This window comes from Triplophysa rosa, linkage group LG15 (genome assembly GCF_024868665.1).
Source record: "Triplophysa rosa linkage group LG15, Trosa_1v2, whole genome shotgun sequence".
NCBI classification, from domain to species: domain Eukaryota; kingdom Metazoa; phylum Chordata; class Actinopteri; order Cypriniformes; family Nemacheilidae; genus Triplophysa; species Triplophysa rosa.
The window spans coordinates 16474623-16493596 of record NC_079904.1 but is presented as its reverse complement, the minus strand read 5'-3'; the positions used below and the strand labels follow the sequence as shown (position 1 = coordinate 16493596).

The 18974-nt window shown below is 40.6% G+C and overlaps 1 protein-coding gene across 3 annotated transcripts in view; it reads left to right on the top strand.

Annotated features, from left to right (window-relative positions):
- The window catches only part of adcy1a (adenylate cyclase 1a), a 114526-nt gene that overhangs the window by 71815 nt on the left and 23737 nt on the right, over positions 1 to 18974 (top strand). For all 3 annotated transcript variants that reach the window (XM_057352322.1, XM_057352321.1, XM_057352323.1), the window contains exons 5-11: positions 7750 to 7877; positions 13123 to 13281; positions 13404 to 13545; positions 14550 to 14705; positions 16028 to 16222; positions 17760 to 17857; positions 18045 to 18129. In XM_057352322.1, coding sequence (XP_057208305.1) covers positions 7750 to 7877; positions 13123 to 13281; positions 13404 to 13545; positions 14550 to 14705; positions 16028 to 16222; positions 17760 to 17857; positions 18045 to 18129 — 963 coding nt within the window. The remainder of the gene's footprint in view (positions 1 to 7749; positions 7878 to 13122; positions 13282 to 13403; positions 13546 to 14549; positions 14706 to 16027; positions 16223 to 17759; positions 17858 to 18044; positions 18130 to 18974) is intronic.

Here is an 18974-nt window from a genome sequence, read left to right as displayed (position 1 = left end):
CTCTTATGAACCCATCGAGAAAAATTACATTGTCAAATGTTCCCCCATTTGTCAAAGACGAGGAGTTGAAGCATGTGTTGTCACGATATGGCCAACTTGTTTCAGCAATAAAGAAAATACCGGTGGGATGTAAATCTCCGCGTTTGAAGCATGTCATGTCATTCAGACGACAAGTGTTTATGGTGTTAAAACAAGGAGTCGATGAATTAAATGTGCCGTTTAAACACACGGTTGATGGCTTTGATTACGTTGTTTTCGCTACGACTGATTCTATGAAGTGTTTCAACTGTGGAAGGGAAGGACATTTGGGGAGAAGCTGTCCTGATAAAAACAGAGAGCAAAGTAATTCAGGTGAGGCAGGTTTGCAACACAAAGATACAGCTGCAGAGAGCACAGCAAGGGGGGATGAACAAAACAATATTGAAAAAGAAGTGACAAAGTCTACAGAAAACATAATTGCATGTACAGATGGTTCAAGCAAAGAAATAGAGATAGCAGGTGAAATTGCGGAGAATGTTTAAAATGGACACTGAGGAACCAATTTTTAAAGTGCCAGTCACAAAAAGAAAAGCAAGTAAGAGTGAACAGATTCCCAAGAAGGGTCTTGTTAAAAAGCAATGTGGGACAAAGGAGATTTCAAGCAGGGCAGATGTAAGTAGTGACATGGAGTTTTCTTCAGAATCGGACAGTGAGAGAGAAATTTCTTCGCAAGTCATGACTGACGCAACAGGAGAGGATGATTATGACTTAGAAAGGTTTCGTAACTTTTTGAGAGTAACAAAAGGGAAACAGAACGTGATTGTTGATAAATACTTCCCTGATCGAATCAAGTTCATTGAATCTGCAAAAGTTTTGATGAGAAATATGGGAGGGGATGGGCTTAGTGAAACGGAAGTCTATCGTCTCAAGAAATTAGTGCAGAAAGTACGTGTACATTATTCAACTGATGATGTGGAAGACTCACAAGAAGGCTTGTAGATTTGATGAATTGTGTCTTTCTCTTTTTTTGAGGTGTTTTTTTCTTCTTCTTATGACTGAATGTAAGATCTCCTCTTTAAATCTAAATGGAGCAAGAGATCCAAGAAAAAGAGCATTACTGTATGAGTTGATCAAGTTGAAAAATATTGATATTTCTTTTGTACAAGAAACACACTCTTCTGTTGATAACGAAGTGGATTGGCAGAGAGAATGGGAGGGTAATGTAATTTTGAGTCATGGGAGTTCTAGCAGTGCTGGAGTGGGTGTTTTATTGTCTAAGTCTTTTTTTACCAGAGTCAGTTAGAGTGGAAGAAGTGATAGCAGGGAGACTGCTTAAAGTTAGTGTAAATTATGAAAGGAAAAATATGACGCTAATCAATGTATATGCTCCCGTCAATGCTAGAGAAAGAATGGTTTTCTTAGAGAAATTGTCCGACACAATTGATGGATGTAATTCTNTATATATATAATTATTATTTTTTTATTATGTTATCTTTTTGTAACACATTCAACAGACAAGGAAGGAAGAGGCTGGGGTTGGCTTGACTACTACTGGCATTTTATTAGAGTTCTGCGTCTCACACGACGTTGCGCCACTCACAATAATAATCCACAGTCTTTGGTAAGAAGCCTTGCATGGTTCCACAAACAGTTCAGAGTTCACCTGTGCTTCGCCCGCCAGCAGAGGGATCAGGCGCATGGACCACTGGTCCCTTGGCCAGCCGCTAGTTTCGGCCGTGTGCTCGAACAGGTCCAGGAAGGCTTCGGGATCGTCCTGCGGGCCCATCTTTGTCAGCAACAGGTCGGTGGGCGGCGTCAGCGGAGCGCTGCCTCCCGCCCGAACCTCCCGGGCCATCCAGCTTCGGAACGTCTCGCGGTCCTCTTGCTGAGCTTGTAGAATGGCCTGGAATCGTCCCTCCTGGTCGTTCCTCAGCTGCAGCAATGCCTGATGTTGTTCCCGATGTAGGACCGCAAGCGATGATATCACGTCCGCAAATGGCGTTGCCGGCGGAGTCTGCATAATGGCAGCGGCCTTCCCTCTGGGGTAGAGGCTGGGGTCGGCTTGACTACTACTGGCGTTTTATTAGAGTTCTGCGTCTCACACGATGTTGCGCCACTCGCGCTCACAACAAAACAAAAGAGTCACAATAATAATCCACAGTCTTTGGTAAGAATCCTTGCGTGGTTTCCACAAACAGTTCAGAGTTCTCGTGTCGCCAGTAGTAGTCCCGTCTCTGTCTCTTTGGCTCTGCTTCCCCGCAGGTTTTATGCTCCCCAACGCCACTCACTGGAATGAGACACAGGTGATTGTCATTTGCACTTTCTCCATTTACTCACCGCTCGTCTCCCAACTCTCTCTCCTGCTGTAGACCTCGCTGAACCACGCCCCCCTTGCCACACTTTTATTGTGTTTTATTTTATTGTGTTAGTTAGCTGTGTTTTTTTAGTTATTATGGCTTAAATCAAAACAAACCAACTGCAGTTTTATTTATATTAATTGGAATGCACAATAAAGGAACATGATTTTTGAAAAAAATAAAAAACTTCTCTTAAAAAAAATCTCTTTTGGAAATAAACTCTTCAAATATTCAAGTTTTCTGTTATTTGTTGAAAATATATGTGTGTCAAGTAAATGTGTTTAAGGGTCCAGTTTTGTCTACATATTGTTAGCACCCTCCATTAAGACAGAAAATGCATACGTGTCTTTTGCATTCGCGTTGCGTGCATTCACATTTATAATACGTCCGTCTAAGTGGCCAACGGGTCCGTTACGGCCCCATACGTCAGTGGCAAATGCGTCCGTTATGGCCCCATATGTTAGCGGCAAAAGCATCCGTTACGGCCCCATACGTTAGCGGCCAACGCGTCCATTCCGGCCCCATACGTTAGCGGCCCACCAGGAAAACGCCTGGTACGCCAAATGGCCAGTCCGCCCCTGATTATGATTGCAACTACTGCAATTATTTTGATAATCGATTAGTTGGACGATTATTTTTCGATTAATCGATTAATTTGATATACGTAAATGTAATTACATCTTTTGCTTATGATAAGTAAATCAGATATGGGAAAAGTATACACAACTGAACTCATTAGCCTTCTCCCAAAATGTTGTGAATGTCTCCATAATTAACACACCTGGTGAGTTGATTCAGGTGTGTCATATTAGAAGCAACTGACAATAGTCTCTCCCAAACGTGGGAGCGAGGGGAGGGTCGGCCAAGGAAATCATTTTTTGTGCCATGAAAAGTGAGATATTTGTCATTCAAATGTAGTGAAGTACAGTAAAATGTAAACAGAAAAAGTAATACTTAAGTCCAAATACTCAAAAAGTGTACTTAAGTACAGTACTCTGTCACGGATCTCGTGGGGGGAAGAACCCAATTGCAGGCAGACAGTGATGAAGGGGTTAACAAACGGGATATTTATTTAAACAAAGAAACAAAAACAAAGACCCACGATGGGGTATAAACCATAAAACAGGACAATTGGCAAAACAGGACATAGACTAATTAAACTAAACTAGAACAACAGTAGACAAGAACTACACTAGACTTAAACTGGGGTAACTCACATACAGGAACAAGTCCCGGTTGGCCACGAACCTGACCATGTCCGCAAACCGAAGGGGAGCCAGCAGCCTCTTCTCCGACGGGGCGAGGCGCTGAGTGAGGCAGCAGTTGAAGATCGCCTTCAACTCCGCCTCGCCAAACTCAGACGACCTCGCCACCGTCGAGAATGCCCCGGCGAACTCCCGGTTCCCGTAACGCCCCTGACGGAACCCTAGCAGCAAGTGGGTTTGGGCGGCCTGTGAGGACGACGCCGTGCCGTCCTTTGGAGCTGCCTGCTGGGTTCGGGCTGGCTCGTTCATTCTGTCACGGATCTCGTGGGGGGAAGAACCCAATTGCAGGCAGGCAGTCATAAAGGGGTTAACAAACGGGATATTTATTTAAACAAAGAAACAAAAACAAAGACCCACGATGGGGTATAAACCATAAAACAGGACAATTGGCGAAACAGGACATAGACTAATTAAACTAAACTAGAACAACACTAGACAAGAACTACACTAGACTTAAACTGGGGTAACTCACATACAGGAACAAGACGTGGTGTTTTCAAAGACATAGCGCATGACAGCAGACAAGAAAACATAGTGAATACACAATGAACGAGCACAGGACAATGAAACATAAACGAGGGATAACAACACAGGGCAGGTGGAAGACATTAGACACGGCCGGTAAACAATACAGGAAATGAGAGGGGCGGGGCTAATGACGAGACACTGGAGAGAACGCATATTATTGTCAAAAGGACAATAATATGTTTCTCTCCACACATAACCAAAGGCTTTGCCATGACTCTGCCACAGGACCAAGAAAAACATGACTAAGTGAGGCAGAGCCATGACGTACTCAAGTAAATGTACTTCGTTACCCACCTCTGAACTAAATAAACCACCAAATCAGGGTATTTAGCCTATTATGTACTTTGCAAAGTGCAAACGCCACAAATTGGGTTTTACTAATATAATCTTTAATTTTGTCATTTAAAACACCTCTCCCCTTTAAACTTTAAAACTGCGCAGCTTGAAGAGATGCATGCAAAACACGTCTGACTTTAAAACTGCAACCGAACGAGTAAAGGTTTTTGCAAGCGATTTGGTGCCTCGTTGTGATGGAACAACCAGGCGTCGCTCATTTTCAGATCGAAGATGACCGGAGGGGATGTAGACCCGAAACAGTGAGTTAAGTTTAAGGCATGAATTTGTTGTCACCGTTCTGAAGGCCAGTGTCAGTGATTTAAACTTGATGCGGGCAGCAACTGGCAGCCAATGGAGTGAAATCATGAGGGGTGTTACATGGGTTCTTTTAGGCTGGTTAAAAACCAGACGTGCTGCTGCATTCTGGATCATTTGCAGGGTCTTGACTGTATTGGTTGGAAGAAGAGAACGGAAGTAGTCCAGTCTTGATATGACCAGAGCTTGGATTAGTAGCTGAGAGGCATGCTCTGACAGGAACAGTCTGATCTTCCTGATATTGTAGTGCACATACCTGCATGTCCGAGTGGTTGCTGTGATGTGAGAGGTGAATTTCAGCTGACCGTCAAACATCACTCCCAGGTTCCTCGCAGACTTGGTGGGTGTTATAGGATCTGTTGGTTCACTGTGTGAAATGCAGCAGAGAGAGGTCAAGCAGGATAAGGACAGAAGACAAGGACTTAGCCCTTGCCTGCCGTAGGTTTTCAACGACAGACAGGAGAGCGGTCGCTGTAGAATGTCCTTTCTTGAGAGAGAGAATGCCATTCTGGGAGAGATAAGCAGAGAGTTGGTTAAATACTACCCTCTCGAGGGCCTTGGAAAGGAAGGGCAGGAGTGAGATTGGTCGGTAGTTGCTGACCACTGAGGGGTCCAGTGTTGGTTTCTTGAGTAAAGATGTTACCAGGGCTTGTTTAAATGAGGAAGGACAGTACCAGTGGTGATGGAGATGTTTATAACGTGTGTGAGTTGGGGCAGTAGAGATGGAGAGATAGCCTGTAGGAGGTGGGAAGGGATTGGGTCGAGGGGACAGGTGGTAGGCCGGGTGGAAAGGAGAATTTTCGAAACATCAATCTCGAAAGAGGAGAGAAAAAAGGGAGTTGAGGACAGCAAGGGGTAAGAGAGAGATCTGGGATGTGTTGAGCAGAGAATAGACTGCAAGGTATTGGGGGGAGGGGGACAGAGAAGAGAGGAGAAGGTTGAGAAAAGTTGACGCGGGTTAGGTGCAGTTTGGATTTTGTTTTGAAAGTACTTGATTTTGGCTGCAAATTTATCAGTAGCAAATGAGTTAAGAAGAGGGCAGACATTGTCAAGACACGATGTTAAGGTTGTACAGAGACTATCTCTAGTTTCTTCAGTGTTGAGAGATGAGTAAAGGGTTGTGGTGGGTAGGGAGGAAGACACCATGGATGAAAAGCATTTGGGAGAGAGGGAATGAAGATTACGACGGAAAGAAGCAGTGTTAGGGGTGGGAGGTGAGATTACAGTGAATTTGATAAAGAAATGGTCAGAGACATGCAGGGGAGTAACTAGAATATTACTAGGGGTGCAGTTACGAGTTAAAACAAGATCTAGCTGTTGTCCTCCTCTGTGGGTGGGAGGGGTGTTCACCCTGTGGAGGTCTTCGGGGATAGAGGACAGCAGCATGTCAAGCTCTTCTAAGTTCCCCAGTTGACCTGGAGAGCAATAGATTACAATAAAATGTATTTTTGATGGATAAGTGATGGTAATTGCATGGTATTCGAATGAGGAGTTCTCTTTTTCTGAAAGAAAAAGACAGAAGAGTGGATTTCCAGGTGTTGGAAATAAGCAAACCTGTTCCACCTCCTCACCCAGAAGGACAAGGGGTGTGGGTGAAGTTGAAGTTGGTGGAGAGGGCCGATAGAGTAGCAGTGTTTCCTTTACAGATCAATGTTTCAGTAAGTGCCAGAACATTGAGGTTGGACTGACTGGCGAAGGCCGGGATGAAGTCTGCCTTGTTGCAGACAGATGACTGGCAGTTCCAGAGCCCTACAGCCAGTCAAGCAGACTGTGGAGGGCTAGTGCAGAGGGAACGAAGATGGTGCTGAGATCTCGACTGTGTACGTTAGTAAGTCTACGGTGGACAGTCTGAATCTACTGGAAACACATATTAGTAGCAAGAAAATTAGACTAGGAAAGTAGGGAAAGAAGGATAGCCGTAGAAGAACTTAGTGTGGCGTGCAATGTCGTGCCGGTGTCGCTGCTCAGTGGAGTCTCAGGTCTTTACCTCGTCGGTCTTCACACTAGCTTCCGCTGCCACTTCAGAAATCAGTGCTACTAAAGCAGAGGCTTCCTAATTGCTTAATGGGTGAGTGATTGCTTCGCAGCTGAGCCCACCTACTCAATTAACAGCTCAAGGCTTCAAAGTGACTAAAAGTGCTAGGTGGAACTCCTCCAGCTAGATGGCTAGGTGCTAACAACACCTACTTAACAAAACAACAGCTTACCTTGAGTACAGTGCAGGAAGTTCAATAGTCCTTTGCTAACAAACAGCTACTAGTCCAGTTCATGCAAAGCATGCACAGCAAGCTCACTACAGCTACAGCTGCAGTAGCTAGGCAGACAAAGTGCTTCTTGTGATTGATAGCACTATTTGTTTATTTTTAAACACTTTTCAAAAGATAATGTGAAAACATGTTACTGAGAACTCTTTTGGTCAAAATAATGGTTATTATGGTTTTGTTTTATTTTATTATTTTAAATAGCTTTTATTTTTATATTTTCATGTTCATTGTAGTTTAATTTTGTGAAAAGTTTGTTATGTGCTTTTGTCTTTTTAGTATTTATTTTATTATTGTTATATTATTATATAATAATAGTATTCTTTGTTTTTATTATTATATTATAATAATTATATTATATAGCATTTATTTTCAGTTAATAATTTTAGTTTTCTCTTCTCTTCTCTTCTCTTCTCTTCTCTTCTCTTCTCTTCTCTTCTCTTCTCTTCTCTTCTCTTCTCTTCTCTTCTCTTCTCTTCTTTCATAAAATGGATGATATTCTATTTGTTTTTAATGAACAGAAATATTTTAATAGTTTTAGTTTTGGTGGACTATAATAGCCTTTTAATCTGATAGTGACAGAAGAGTCTTTCTGCTCAGTCAACGTGTGACATTAATTCCTGTGAATATTATCAACTCCAGCACCTTTTATCCGCTTTGTATGTCTTTTTAAAATAAACCATCACGCCCTGTTTGTCTGATTGACAGGAAAACCACTGCAGGAGGATTAAGATCTTGGGAGACTGTTATTACTGTGTGTCAGGCCTGACCCAGCCTAAAGCAGACCACGCTCACTGCTGTGTGGAGATGGGCCTGGACATGATCGACACCATCACGTGAGTTCTCACAGTTCTCATGCCGCAAGTGTCTACACCTAAAACTCATTTTGTTTTAACAGCAGTCAAAGAGCTGGCCAGCAGTCAGCTACGGTCATCTACCAGACTGTATTTAGCTGTGTCTATAGCAGTTTTATTTGTGTCTAAATGTGTGTGTGTAAGACCTGCCCCACTATATTCATTTCTCTGCTCTGAATTCTAAGGTGGCTTTCACTGTCTCTTATCACCTCACACAGGTGTTGGAATATTCGCACACACGCACACACACACACACACACATGCACGCACGCACGCACGCACGCACACAAGCTCTGGTTTTTACAAACTCTGTGTATATCTGTCTCACTCTCACTTTCTACTGTATCTCACATTAGTGTAGATCAACTGCTTTGGGTTGGTAGCACACAGAGAAGAAATTCCTCTTGCCAAATCTCTCTTCAAACATCAGATCTAGTAGCATTACAGAGGGAGATGAGAAGAGCGTAAAAAGCTTTTGAACACAAATAACAACAACCTGACTATAGTTTTCTGGAAGGAAATATAGACCACTTCGCAAGATGTAAACACTGATCCAGAAGCACTTCCGGTTTCAATATTTATTTCTACATTTTTTTATTATTTTAAATTTGACGCACATAATCTTAATAAATCGTAAAGATATTTGTTCAACATTTTAAATCAGTAATACATAGTCTTTTGGATGTATTTTGTTCAAACGTTTGTGTAGTGTTAAAGAACTGAAACAGGAAGTTCTTCTAGACCAGTGTTGAACCAGCATTCTTTATGTCATTTGAAGTGGTCTATATCAGTGGTTCTCAAACTGATACTGGGGGGGGGCCCAAGATGGATCTAGGGGGGCCACAGATTTTGTGGCATTTTATGAAATATAGAAATTTATCATAGGTTTTATGCTATCAGACATCAGAAAAATAAGACACAATGTTCCAGCGTTGTATAACTGAATATGTTTTCGGTTTAAATAAAATTCTTAAGTCTTTATGTGGTGGGCTTTAAAGCAATGCACTATACACAAATGGGGCCTAAAGTTTGAGAACCACTTGTCACAGCGTGACACGATACGACAAGACATGACAAAAGACAATAGAACCCATTATAATTAAGAACTTTGTCCTCACTGGATGCGACGCGACACGGCAAACCCATTAAGAACAAGCCATTTGCCGTGTCGCGTTGCGCAGGTCGTGTCCGTTGTAGACACGGTGTTACACAGTAATAATTTGCTTCTAACATAAAAGCTGAATTAACTTTTAAAAGTTGAGCATATCAACAAATAAATATATATTGCATATATTTATAACCATGTTCTTAGTTCTGAGTACAGGCTTGTTGTCTGAGCCAACAACTGCCATGTGACTAGGAAAATTATGTCTCAGGCATCAATGGGATTAAATTGAGAGCAAAGGGAAACTAGTTTTAAGGTATAGTTCACCTAAAAATGAAAATTCTTTCATCATTTATTCAGCCTCATACCATTCCAAACCTATGACTCTCATTCTTCTGCAGAACACAGAAAAGAAAATAAAGGACCATACAACATTTGCTCCATTGACTTGCACTGTATGGACACAAATCACGGAGACATTTCTCAAAATATCTTCTTTTGTGTTCTACTGACAAAGAGTCATATACAGGTTTTAAACCACATGAGAGTGAATTAATGATGAGAGAATTATATTTTTAGGCAGTGGCATAACTTTGTTTTGTAAAGTGGTGGGGACAAAGACGACACAAACAATACTTTAATAAATTGTTTCTGTAATAACTCGTTGGGAATATTCATGGGCATCACAAGCGCGAAAAATGTAGGTGACTCCTCTAGAAAACAGTATAAAAACTGCGGCGCTTTATCGACGGCTTCAGCGGTGTGACGTTAGTGCGAAAGACGCATGACAAATAATATTGACACTGTCGTGAAGCAGGTTCGAATCCGCTGAACTCAATATTCTAAATTTTCACATCACATATCAGATCTGCTTCCATTTGTTTTATATCTATCTGTAACTATATCATGTTTTCATCAAATCAGAGGTGGACAGTAACGAAGTAAATTTGCCTGAGTACTGTACTTAAGTACACTTTTTGAGTATCTGTACTTTACTTGAGTATTATTTTTTCTGAGTACTTGTACTTTAACTTGACTACATTTGAAAGACAAATATCATACTTTTTACTCCACTACATTTATAAAAAGGTCCAAAAGTAGAAAATGGTTTCTATGCAGCGGGGTTTCCTGTGTGCTCAATTTATCTGGCTTGCGATCTGCCAGGACCTTTTACTGTTGCCAAGTATTTCAGTTTTTCTAAGATCGCGGATTTCCGGCAAGCTTTGAATGGCCATTTGGCAGATTTTTTTACGCAAATCTGGCAACTCTGGGATCTTCCCCGCTAAACTAATGTAAACGTAGGCGCTGCTACATCGTTGATAGCGCTCTGAAAAGGCAAATAGAACATTAAAAGAGGAAAAAGGCACATGTTAAAGTGTGGTGTAATCATCTGTGGGTTACGATCAGTCAAAGATCGTTGAAACATTGTCATGAAAATGATCGGCATAACGGCTAAACGGTAAATAAGCATCACATACACCTTGAGCTACGCGTGCGTGTTAACTTCTGATCTGCTGTTATATCATTTAAAGCGATTTGGAAAATGAATGATGTTTTAACTGAAGTAACTATAGTTGAAGTATTCCTGTTGAAATAAAAACAATAGAACCCTGCCCAAAATACAACATAAAATGTAATGGATTTAATGGTTATAAATGGAATTGTACTATGGATACTATGTTGTCTACTTGTATGTGATGGATTCTATTGCTGGGATGGTAAATCCTATTGGAATAAAACCCAAAACACACTACAAAGAGGAATTTAATTTAAAAATCTCATTCTAATTAAAAAATTCATTGTTTTTTTTCAGCAGGGATGGTATTTGCATTAAAACCACAGTATCCACAAATTTACCATTTTCTAAATATAGGAACCATACTCCAATTAATAATCTTTAGTAAAACCACAGCAACTAAACATACCATAGTTTCATTATATTCATTATTATACTAGCTATAGTTTATGTTTGTAGTTAAATTATGGTAATACAAATGGTAATAAATCCAACAAACACATGGCTTCTACACTTTACTATTTACAAGAACCTTACTACTTACTGGTAAATTGCTGCTAAAACTGGTAAAGGGAATATACAAAATAAAAGAACACTGCTCATAAATACATATAGGCCTAGGGGGCTAATGTGTTTATTAGGCTAAATGATCATACAGGATTATATCTAAACTAAACATATGTGTGCTAAACATATAAAGCTCTTAAAGGAGTTGCTCACTGCAAAATTGGCCCCCATTGACTTTCCATAGTAGGAATAAAAACTACTATGGAAAGTCAATGGGGGCAAATTTTGAAGTGAACTACTCCTTTAATACAACTGATACTGTGAGCTACTCGGTGTATTCAGTAGGGTGCTTCAGAGGCATAAGGTATACGACAATAAAACAATGCACAACTGACATAAAGGAAATTTACTTTTAATACTTGAGTACTTTTAAAAGCACGTACTTCTGTACTTTTACTCAAGTAAGAATCTGTCTTTACAACTTTTACTTGTAGTGGAGTAATATTTGACCAGTAGTATCTGTACTTTCACTCAAGTAAGGAAGTTGTGTACTTCGTCCACCTCTGTCATCAATAGATCATTTAAAGCATGTTGTGCTTTATTATGTGTAAGGATGGCTGTTGCCGTACGTAATTAAATGTATTAATTTGTGATAAAATAACAACTACTGAAACGAATGTGTGTTTTTCCCATGTTAAAAATTTGGTGTTTGACACAGATTACCTGTCGGTGGGTCAAAAACTGAGACGTTTGGGAACCCCTGCTAATAAGGACAGACATTCAAGTATACAGAGGAAACAGATGGAAAAATAATATCTTTAAAAAAATCTTATTTTCACTAATTACTACGGGCATTGCCAGATAGGCTACAAATATACAACAAACTTTCTAATTTTTGTTTTGAACTCATGAAACTACAAAGTTGTGACTTTTTCCATTTATTGGAGTTTTTTCTATCAAGTATCAAAATAATTAATCTTGCAATAGACGATAGCAACCGCATGTCGAGACCAATAAGGATGAATATATAGCACCAAAGTGTAATTAAGCGCAAAATGTTTGGTACATGTATGACTTGAACAGCCATTTTCAAATATTTTCATCATTTTATTAAAAATAAATGCCTTTACAATCTGATATGTGATAGGGAAAAAGTTCAGCAAACAGCACCCACAACGACATGAAGTAATAACACATGCTTTACGCTCTACGCCACTGGAGCAGTCGAGTTTCGTGTGCCTTTCTTACATTTTGTCTATTCTAATCTGAAACTGATGGGCGGAGTTAGTATAAATAGCCTCTGCTTACAAAGCGGGCTACTTGCACGGTAAATAGACACTCCGTATTTTTTATTTCTTCCAATAAGTGGTGGGGACAAAATTGACTTTGGCAAAAAGAACATGTCCCACCCGTCCACCCGCAAATTACGCCTATGGTTTTAGGTGAAATATCCCTTTAGGTGTCCTGAGTCTGAGCTATTTCTCTGAGAAAAACAACCGAAATGTCAAATGACCCCAGTTGTCTCAATTAGAGTTTCAGAGAAGATCTCAACAATATCACTTGAGTCAATATTATTGAAGATTCAATACAGTACTCAAGCATTACTCATGAAATTTAGCCAAATCCAGACTGTTCCATCTATACAAAACTTACCTAAAACAATCTACACTCACTTTACAGCATCACACTCCAGATGTCTTTTCACAATTGGTTGGCATTCAGTTGATACTCCATCAAACCTCCTGAGCTATGAAAGAGCAAACTCTGTCAAATTTGAGTTGTGAAATGTTCCTTTGGACCCTGGTGTAGCTACAGCCAGTACTAGCCACCAATAACTTGTCACGTATCATTTCGAGAATAAATTAATTATAGGTGTCAAAATCGCAGGTAGGGTATTTCAACAATTTAAAGTGTAACATTTAATCGACATTTTTCCGTAATACTGCACCAAGGCAATAGGTGTCTGTCTACATCGGCCAACATGAAATAAAGCGAAATATCACAAGCTAACTCTCTGCTTATTTTGAGTGTGTGTGTGTGTGTGTGTGTGTGTGTGTGTGTGTGTGTGTGTGTGCGTGTGTGTGTGTGTGTGATATCAGGTCTGTTGCAGAGGCAACCGAAGTGAACCTTAACATGCGTGTTGGTCTGCACACGGGACGCGTGCTGTGTGGCGTTCTGGGCCTGCGCAAGTGGCAATATGACGTTTGGTCAAATGACGTGACACTGGCCAACATGATGGAGGCGGGAGGTCTGCCTGGGTCAGTCATTCAGCACATTATCAACCACCTATCAAACACACTTCATGTGATTTCTTTGCATCCACGAGTGACATATAAAAGCAGATAGGTGAGAGTGTGATTATTTGCCCCTCCTTCAACAGGAAGGTTCATATCACCAGGGCAACACTGGAATGTCTGAATGGAGATTACGAGGTGGAGCCGGGCTTAGGTCACGAGAGACACGCTTTCCTCAGCAAACATGCCATTGAGACTTACTTCATCGTGCCCTCACACAGACGCAAGGTACGAACACATCGTCATCACGCCAGTCATCTTTAAAGACACGGTGAAACAGTGCTCACAGTTTCTGTATGACGTTTTCTTCTAAGAAAAAAGTAGAATCTATTTACTGAAATAGAAAATCTGTACATTTTAAATGCAGATGAAGAGTTTGTTTCCAAAGTGAGATAACTCCATTTTTTTTAAAAAGATGTTTTTTATGATGTTATCATGTTTTTGGTGTGTTTTATTGTGTTAGTTTTGATAATTTTTTTAGTTATTATATATGGTTAGAGAGTCGGACTCGTGACCAGAAGGTTGCCGGTTCGATTCCCAGGGCCGGCGGGTAACGACTGAGGTGCCCTTGAGCAAGGCACCTTACCCCTACTTGCTCCCCGGGCGCTGCAGTGATAGCTGCCCACTGCTCCGGGTGTGCGTGTGTTCACCACTTGCTGTGCATGTGTTCACTACTCTCTGGATGGGTTAAAAGCAGAGGTCACATTTCAGGTATGGGTCACCATATCTGACTAATAGGTCACTTTCACTTCACTTCTTAAATCAAAACAAACCAACTGCAGTTTGATTGATATTAATTGTAATGCTCAATAAAAAACAAGATTATTGAAAACTCTTCAAATTTAGCCAAAGTCAATGTTTAGGAGTACAATACTGTAGATGACCTCAAAACTTTTAACTGTTTTCAGAAGACGTGCATGTGCATCTTAGTTTTGCCATACTTAAGACCCATGAGAGTTGTCTTTTATAGAGTTTTGCATTTCATCTGATTGAATCTCACAGATCTAAGAGACCAACATAATGCGATGAAAAGATTCACGCACAATCCAGGAGGCTTTACACACCTCCGACGCCATCTGGAGGTCTTTACAAATAGATTAGAAGCTTCTTCTGCACATGAGTTTTTTCAGTCACCTCCTCTTTTATCAAACAATGGTTACTGCAGCCATCTTCGCATCTTCAGTGAGTTTTTCTTTTTCCTCATGTGCATCTCACTCTTAATCTTTCTGCAGATTTTTCCAGGGTTAATCCTATCAGACATAAAGCCGGCGAAGAGGATGAAGTTTAAGACTGTCTGTTACCTGCTGGTGCAGCTCATGCACTGCAGAAAGATGTTCAAGGCCGAGATCCCTTTCTCCAACGTCATGACCTGTGAGGACGACGATAAGGTGTGTGATCATTTGCGATCAAAATCAGCGCTTGCATAACCTCATCAGTATTCATGAACTTAGTCACGAATATCACTGTGTCATGACATCGCAACCCGCCAGTTTCTGCTGATAAATTGTCATTGGTGCATTGTTTCCACCACTGTGTTTTTGAAAGCGGTAATATTAACATGACAAACAATAAAATCTACCGCGTTGAGATGAGCGGATGATTGCGCAGAGATGCAGTCACAACTGCATATTTACTGTTCTCTTCGTGTGTGACTGTGCGAGTGTGTTATGACTTGTATCAGTGCATAATTAAACATCTTATCACCATCGCATGTGTGAAGAAATATGCTGAGATGTGTTAAACACCCATCTGTCACCATGTAGATGCATGTGTGCATCTGTGTAGATTTAAATGTACATGTGGTTGTTGCTTTACAAGAAATTTCGAAAGCATTTTTGAATTCACACTTATTTTTTAAGCATTTTTTTCTTAATAATGTAATAAAGATTATTCATTAAAATAAAGATAAATTCAGGATTATCAGCATTTACTCATCCAACCCCATAAGACGTTTTTCTTCTGCTGTATAAAAAAATAAAAGGATATACTGCACTGTAGAGATTGGTTGTCATGTAACAAAAAAAAAACACAAAAACCTAAAATACTACAAAAGCAGTCCATATGACTTGTGCACTATATTTAATTGTCACGCTAGTTTAAAAACTGAGAAATGCGAATGAGATTTGAGACCAAATATCTTGAAATGTTATGTCTTCTTACGAATGTCTTCTTAAAGGGACCCAAAACACCCAAAAGTTAAAATTCTGTCATCATTTACTCACCCTTGAGTTGTTCCAAAACAGTATAAACTTCTTTTTCTGATGAACACAGAAAGATATTTGGAAGAATGCTGGTGACCAAACAGTTCTTGGCCACCGTTGACTACCACAGTAGGAAAAATTACTGTGGTAGTCAAAAGTGCCCCAGAACTGTTGCTTTCCTACATTCTTCAAAATATCTTTTTTTGTGTTCAACAGAAAAAAGAAATTTATGAAGCACCATAAAAACTATGCTAGTCACTGGTGGCCAAGAACTGTTTGGTTACAAGCGTTCTTCCGAATATCTTTCTCTGTGTTCATCAGAACAATGAAATTTATACAGATTTGAAACAACTTGAGAGAGAGTCAATGAAGACAGAATTTTCATTTTTGGGTGAACTGTACCTTTTAAACTTAGTCATTTACTGTGGGCAAAGCAAAAGTTACAATGTGTCAGGGTTTGTAATGTGGTATACTGGAAGTACTCACTACATTTTTCAATGGGTTTCCAGAGACGAGCGCTGCGGACAGCTTCCGAGAAGCTTCGCAATCGCACCTCATTTTCGGCAGGCATGGTGCAGAACTCACCCGGAACCAGAGTGAACCGTTACATTGGCCGTCTTATAGAAGCCCGTCAGACAGAGTCTGAGACAGCAGACCTGAACTTCATAACCCTCACATACAGGAACAGAGAGAGAGAGCAGAGAGTAGGTACACACATACACACTCAGGTGGATTGTGGGTAAACAAGGGAGACTGGGGCTAGTTGTCACAGAGACACAACCATCCGGTCTTAGTAGAGTCACATGTTGAATGTAGCTTGTGCATTCATGTGGTCTAGCAGTAATTTCATTGTTTTTTTTATTTTTATAAATTCTGTAATTGAAACTAAAATTCGATACATATGTTGTTTGCTTTTATATTTTTGGCTTTTTTGCCATGTCATTAATTATAAAAAAACCCCACATTAAGCTTACCCCATGTAATGTGACAACATTCATACAGTTGTTACACAATTTCAATATGTGTTCAATTAATATGTTTTTGGACTGCATTTAAAACTTGCGTTGTGAAAAACTAACTGGTTTAGAAAGTGTGACAACTAACCCCATTCTCCTCCGTGTAGCAATAGTGACTTGGCGAAATGCGAGAGAGATGGAATGAAGAATTCCTCGTCCCCCGCATTGTTCTGTTGTGCTTCGTGACTCCTGTCTCCTCACTTTCAACCTCCTCTCTCTCCCACATCTCCCTCTCTCTCTTTCTTTTCTCACTAGTTCTCTTTCTCTCCCGCTTTCCGATGCCTCCAATAGCCGATTCATGTGAGATGTCCTCCCACCCTAACAGAATGGGGGCAACAATAATGATTTGGGAATATCTGTCATAGGCACAGCATCTCTCCGGCTCTGTCTCTCTTACACACACAGGCGTATGCGTGCAGGAGCGCGGTGGTTTTCCCTGCTCTCTGTGGGAGTATAATGACATTGCATCTGGCTCTTGTGAAGAGGGGGATGCTGTTTTTTTTTACTCTAATGAAGCTGACGCACAACTCTCTCACAGGCTGTGTTGGAATGACACAAACACGTGTTCCATGCGACACCTAAGAGAGAAACTTTTATGTCTTAGGGGTTGATGTTTAATAAAACAGATTTCAAAGTCAGCACCCATTCACTTCTACTGTAAGAACATGAAACCAATGCAAGTGAAGGGGTGCTGGTTTCCTACATTCTTCAAAATATCTTCTTTTGTGTTTTAGGGAAAAAAGAAAGTCCTACATATTTGAAATGACAAGTGGGTAAATACAGGTAAACGATGACAGAATCTTCATTTATGAATGAACTGTCACTTTAGCAATTTTAACTTTACCATGAACTATTTGTTATAGTACTTTTCAAATGCCTTTTATGTACAGTATAATGTTTTGCTTTACATAACTATTCAACTATGATAATATACTGTAAATAAAGAGTTAAAAACATTTTTATATTAATAGGGTAATAATAGTTTATATTATTTATAAAGCCTAAGCAAGACAAATAGTATTTTGATTGTCATTTGCACGTCCATCATGGCCCCCACACAAATTGAATGACAAGTGGAAATGACACTAGTTAATGATGGGAGATGACCGAATTGTCCATTGATGATGAACATTGTTAGTAGACACTCATCCACGTGTTTAACAACTGATTGAATAATTACTATGATCTATCAAATTGTCTCTGTCTGCCTCTTTCTCTTACACAGTATCAGCAAGTGTATGATGACGCCTTCTTCAGCGCTGTGGTTATCTCCCTCATCCTCACTTCATTTTTCACAGTCGTCTATTTTCTCATCATTCCACAGTACGTAAATCACAAAAGACACACAATACCTGCCTCAACAACATGTTACAGTGCACTCACAGAACACACACACTTTTTCTTTATTTGCCAGACACAGGCTCAGGTCACTGCAGCGCACAATACACACTCTGCATAATTATTAGCATATAACATCGCTCTCTCTCTCTCTCTCTCTCTCTTACTGTAGAGGTCTTCTGGTTATAATTCTGCTGGTTTTGTGCCTGTGCTTTCACATGGCAAGTGTGATGTACCTTCACATCACTCATGTGCAGGTAACACGCAATTAAACACAAACTCACACTGAAGGTGATATTAAAACCATTCTTTTCTGTTATTAGCTTTATTTAGCAGTGCTCTCATATGCGTCATGGCAGCAGGTGCATTTGCAAAACCTTTAGTTTTGGTTGATTAATTTAACAATTCCACAACATTCATTTACTTGTGCTTGTAAAGGAAAGCATGCTAATATTATTGCTCATACTTATGCCGCAGTAACGTCTTGGTTACAGATGTAACCTCTGTTCCTTGATGAGGGAACGAGATGTTGTGTCGAACTGACAGATGGGGTTTGACTTGAGAACCTATTATCTTCTGACTAGCTTTGAAAAGGCCAATGAAATTGGCAAATGAAATGTGCATGCATTCATTCACCTTTTGGGCTGAGGAGCCTGAGAGCATTTCTCGACTGCTGCAGCGGGCGGCAAGCGTTGTGGCATGAAGGACACCAACAGATGGGGTTCCTATCGAAAACGCCACGGCGCTGTGCCATGTCACAATCTCTAGCGAAGCGACGCTGACTGGCCTGGGCGTGTCAGACGTGAGCGCTAGCGCGAAATTGTAACCATCCACTGGAGAGGTAGGGGGTCCCAGAGCTTTTGAAAAAGGTGGGAAGCCCCTGCCACCGGCCGTCACGGGTGGAGGCCTTCCTTCTCTAACGGCGAGAAGCCGCCCGGCACCATAAGGGGCACTGGGGAAGCGCTATTTCCTCGCTGAGGAAACGCGCTACAGAGGCCACTTCCTACCGTAGGGAGGAATTCAGTGGAGTCACCAACATGGTCTCGCCGGCAGGGGAGAACTCATGGGAGGAATGTGCGGACTGTAAAGGAGTACCGCAAGA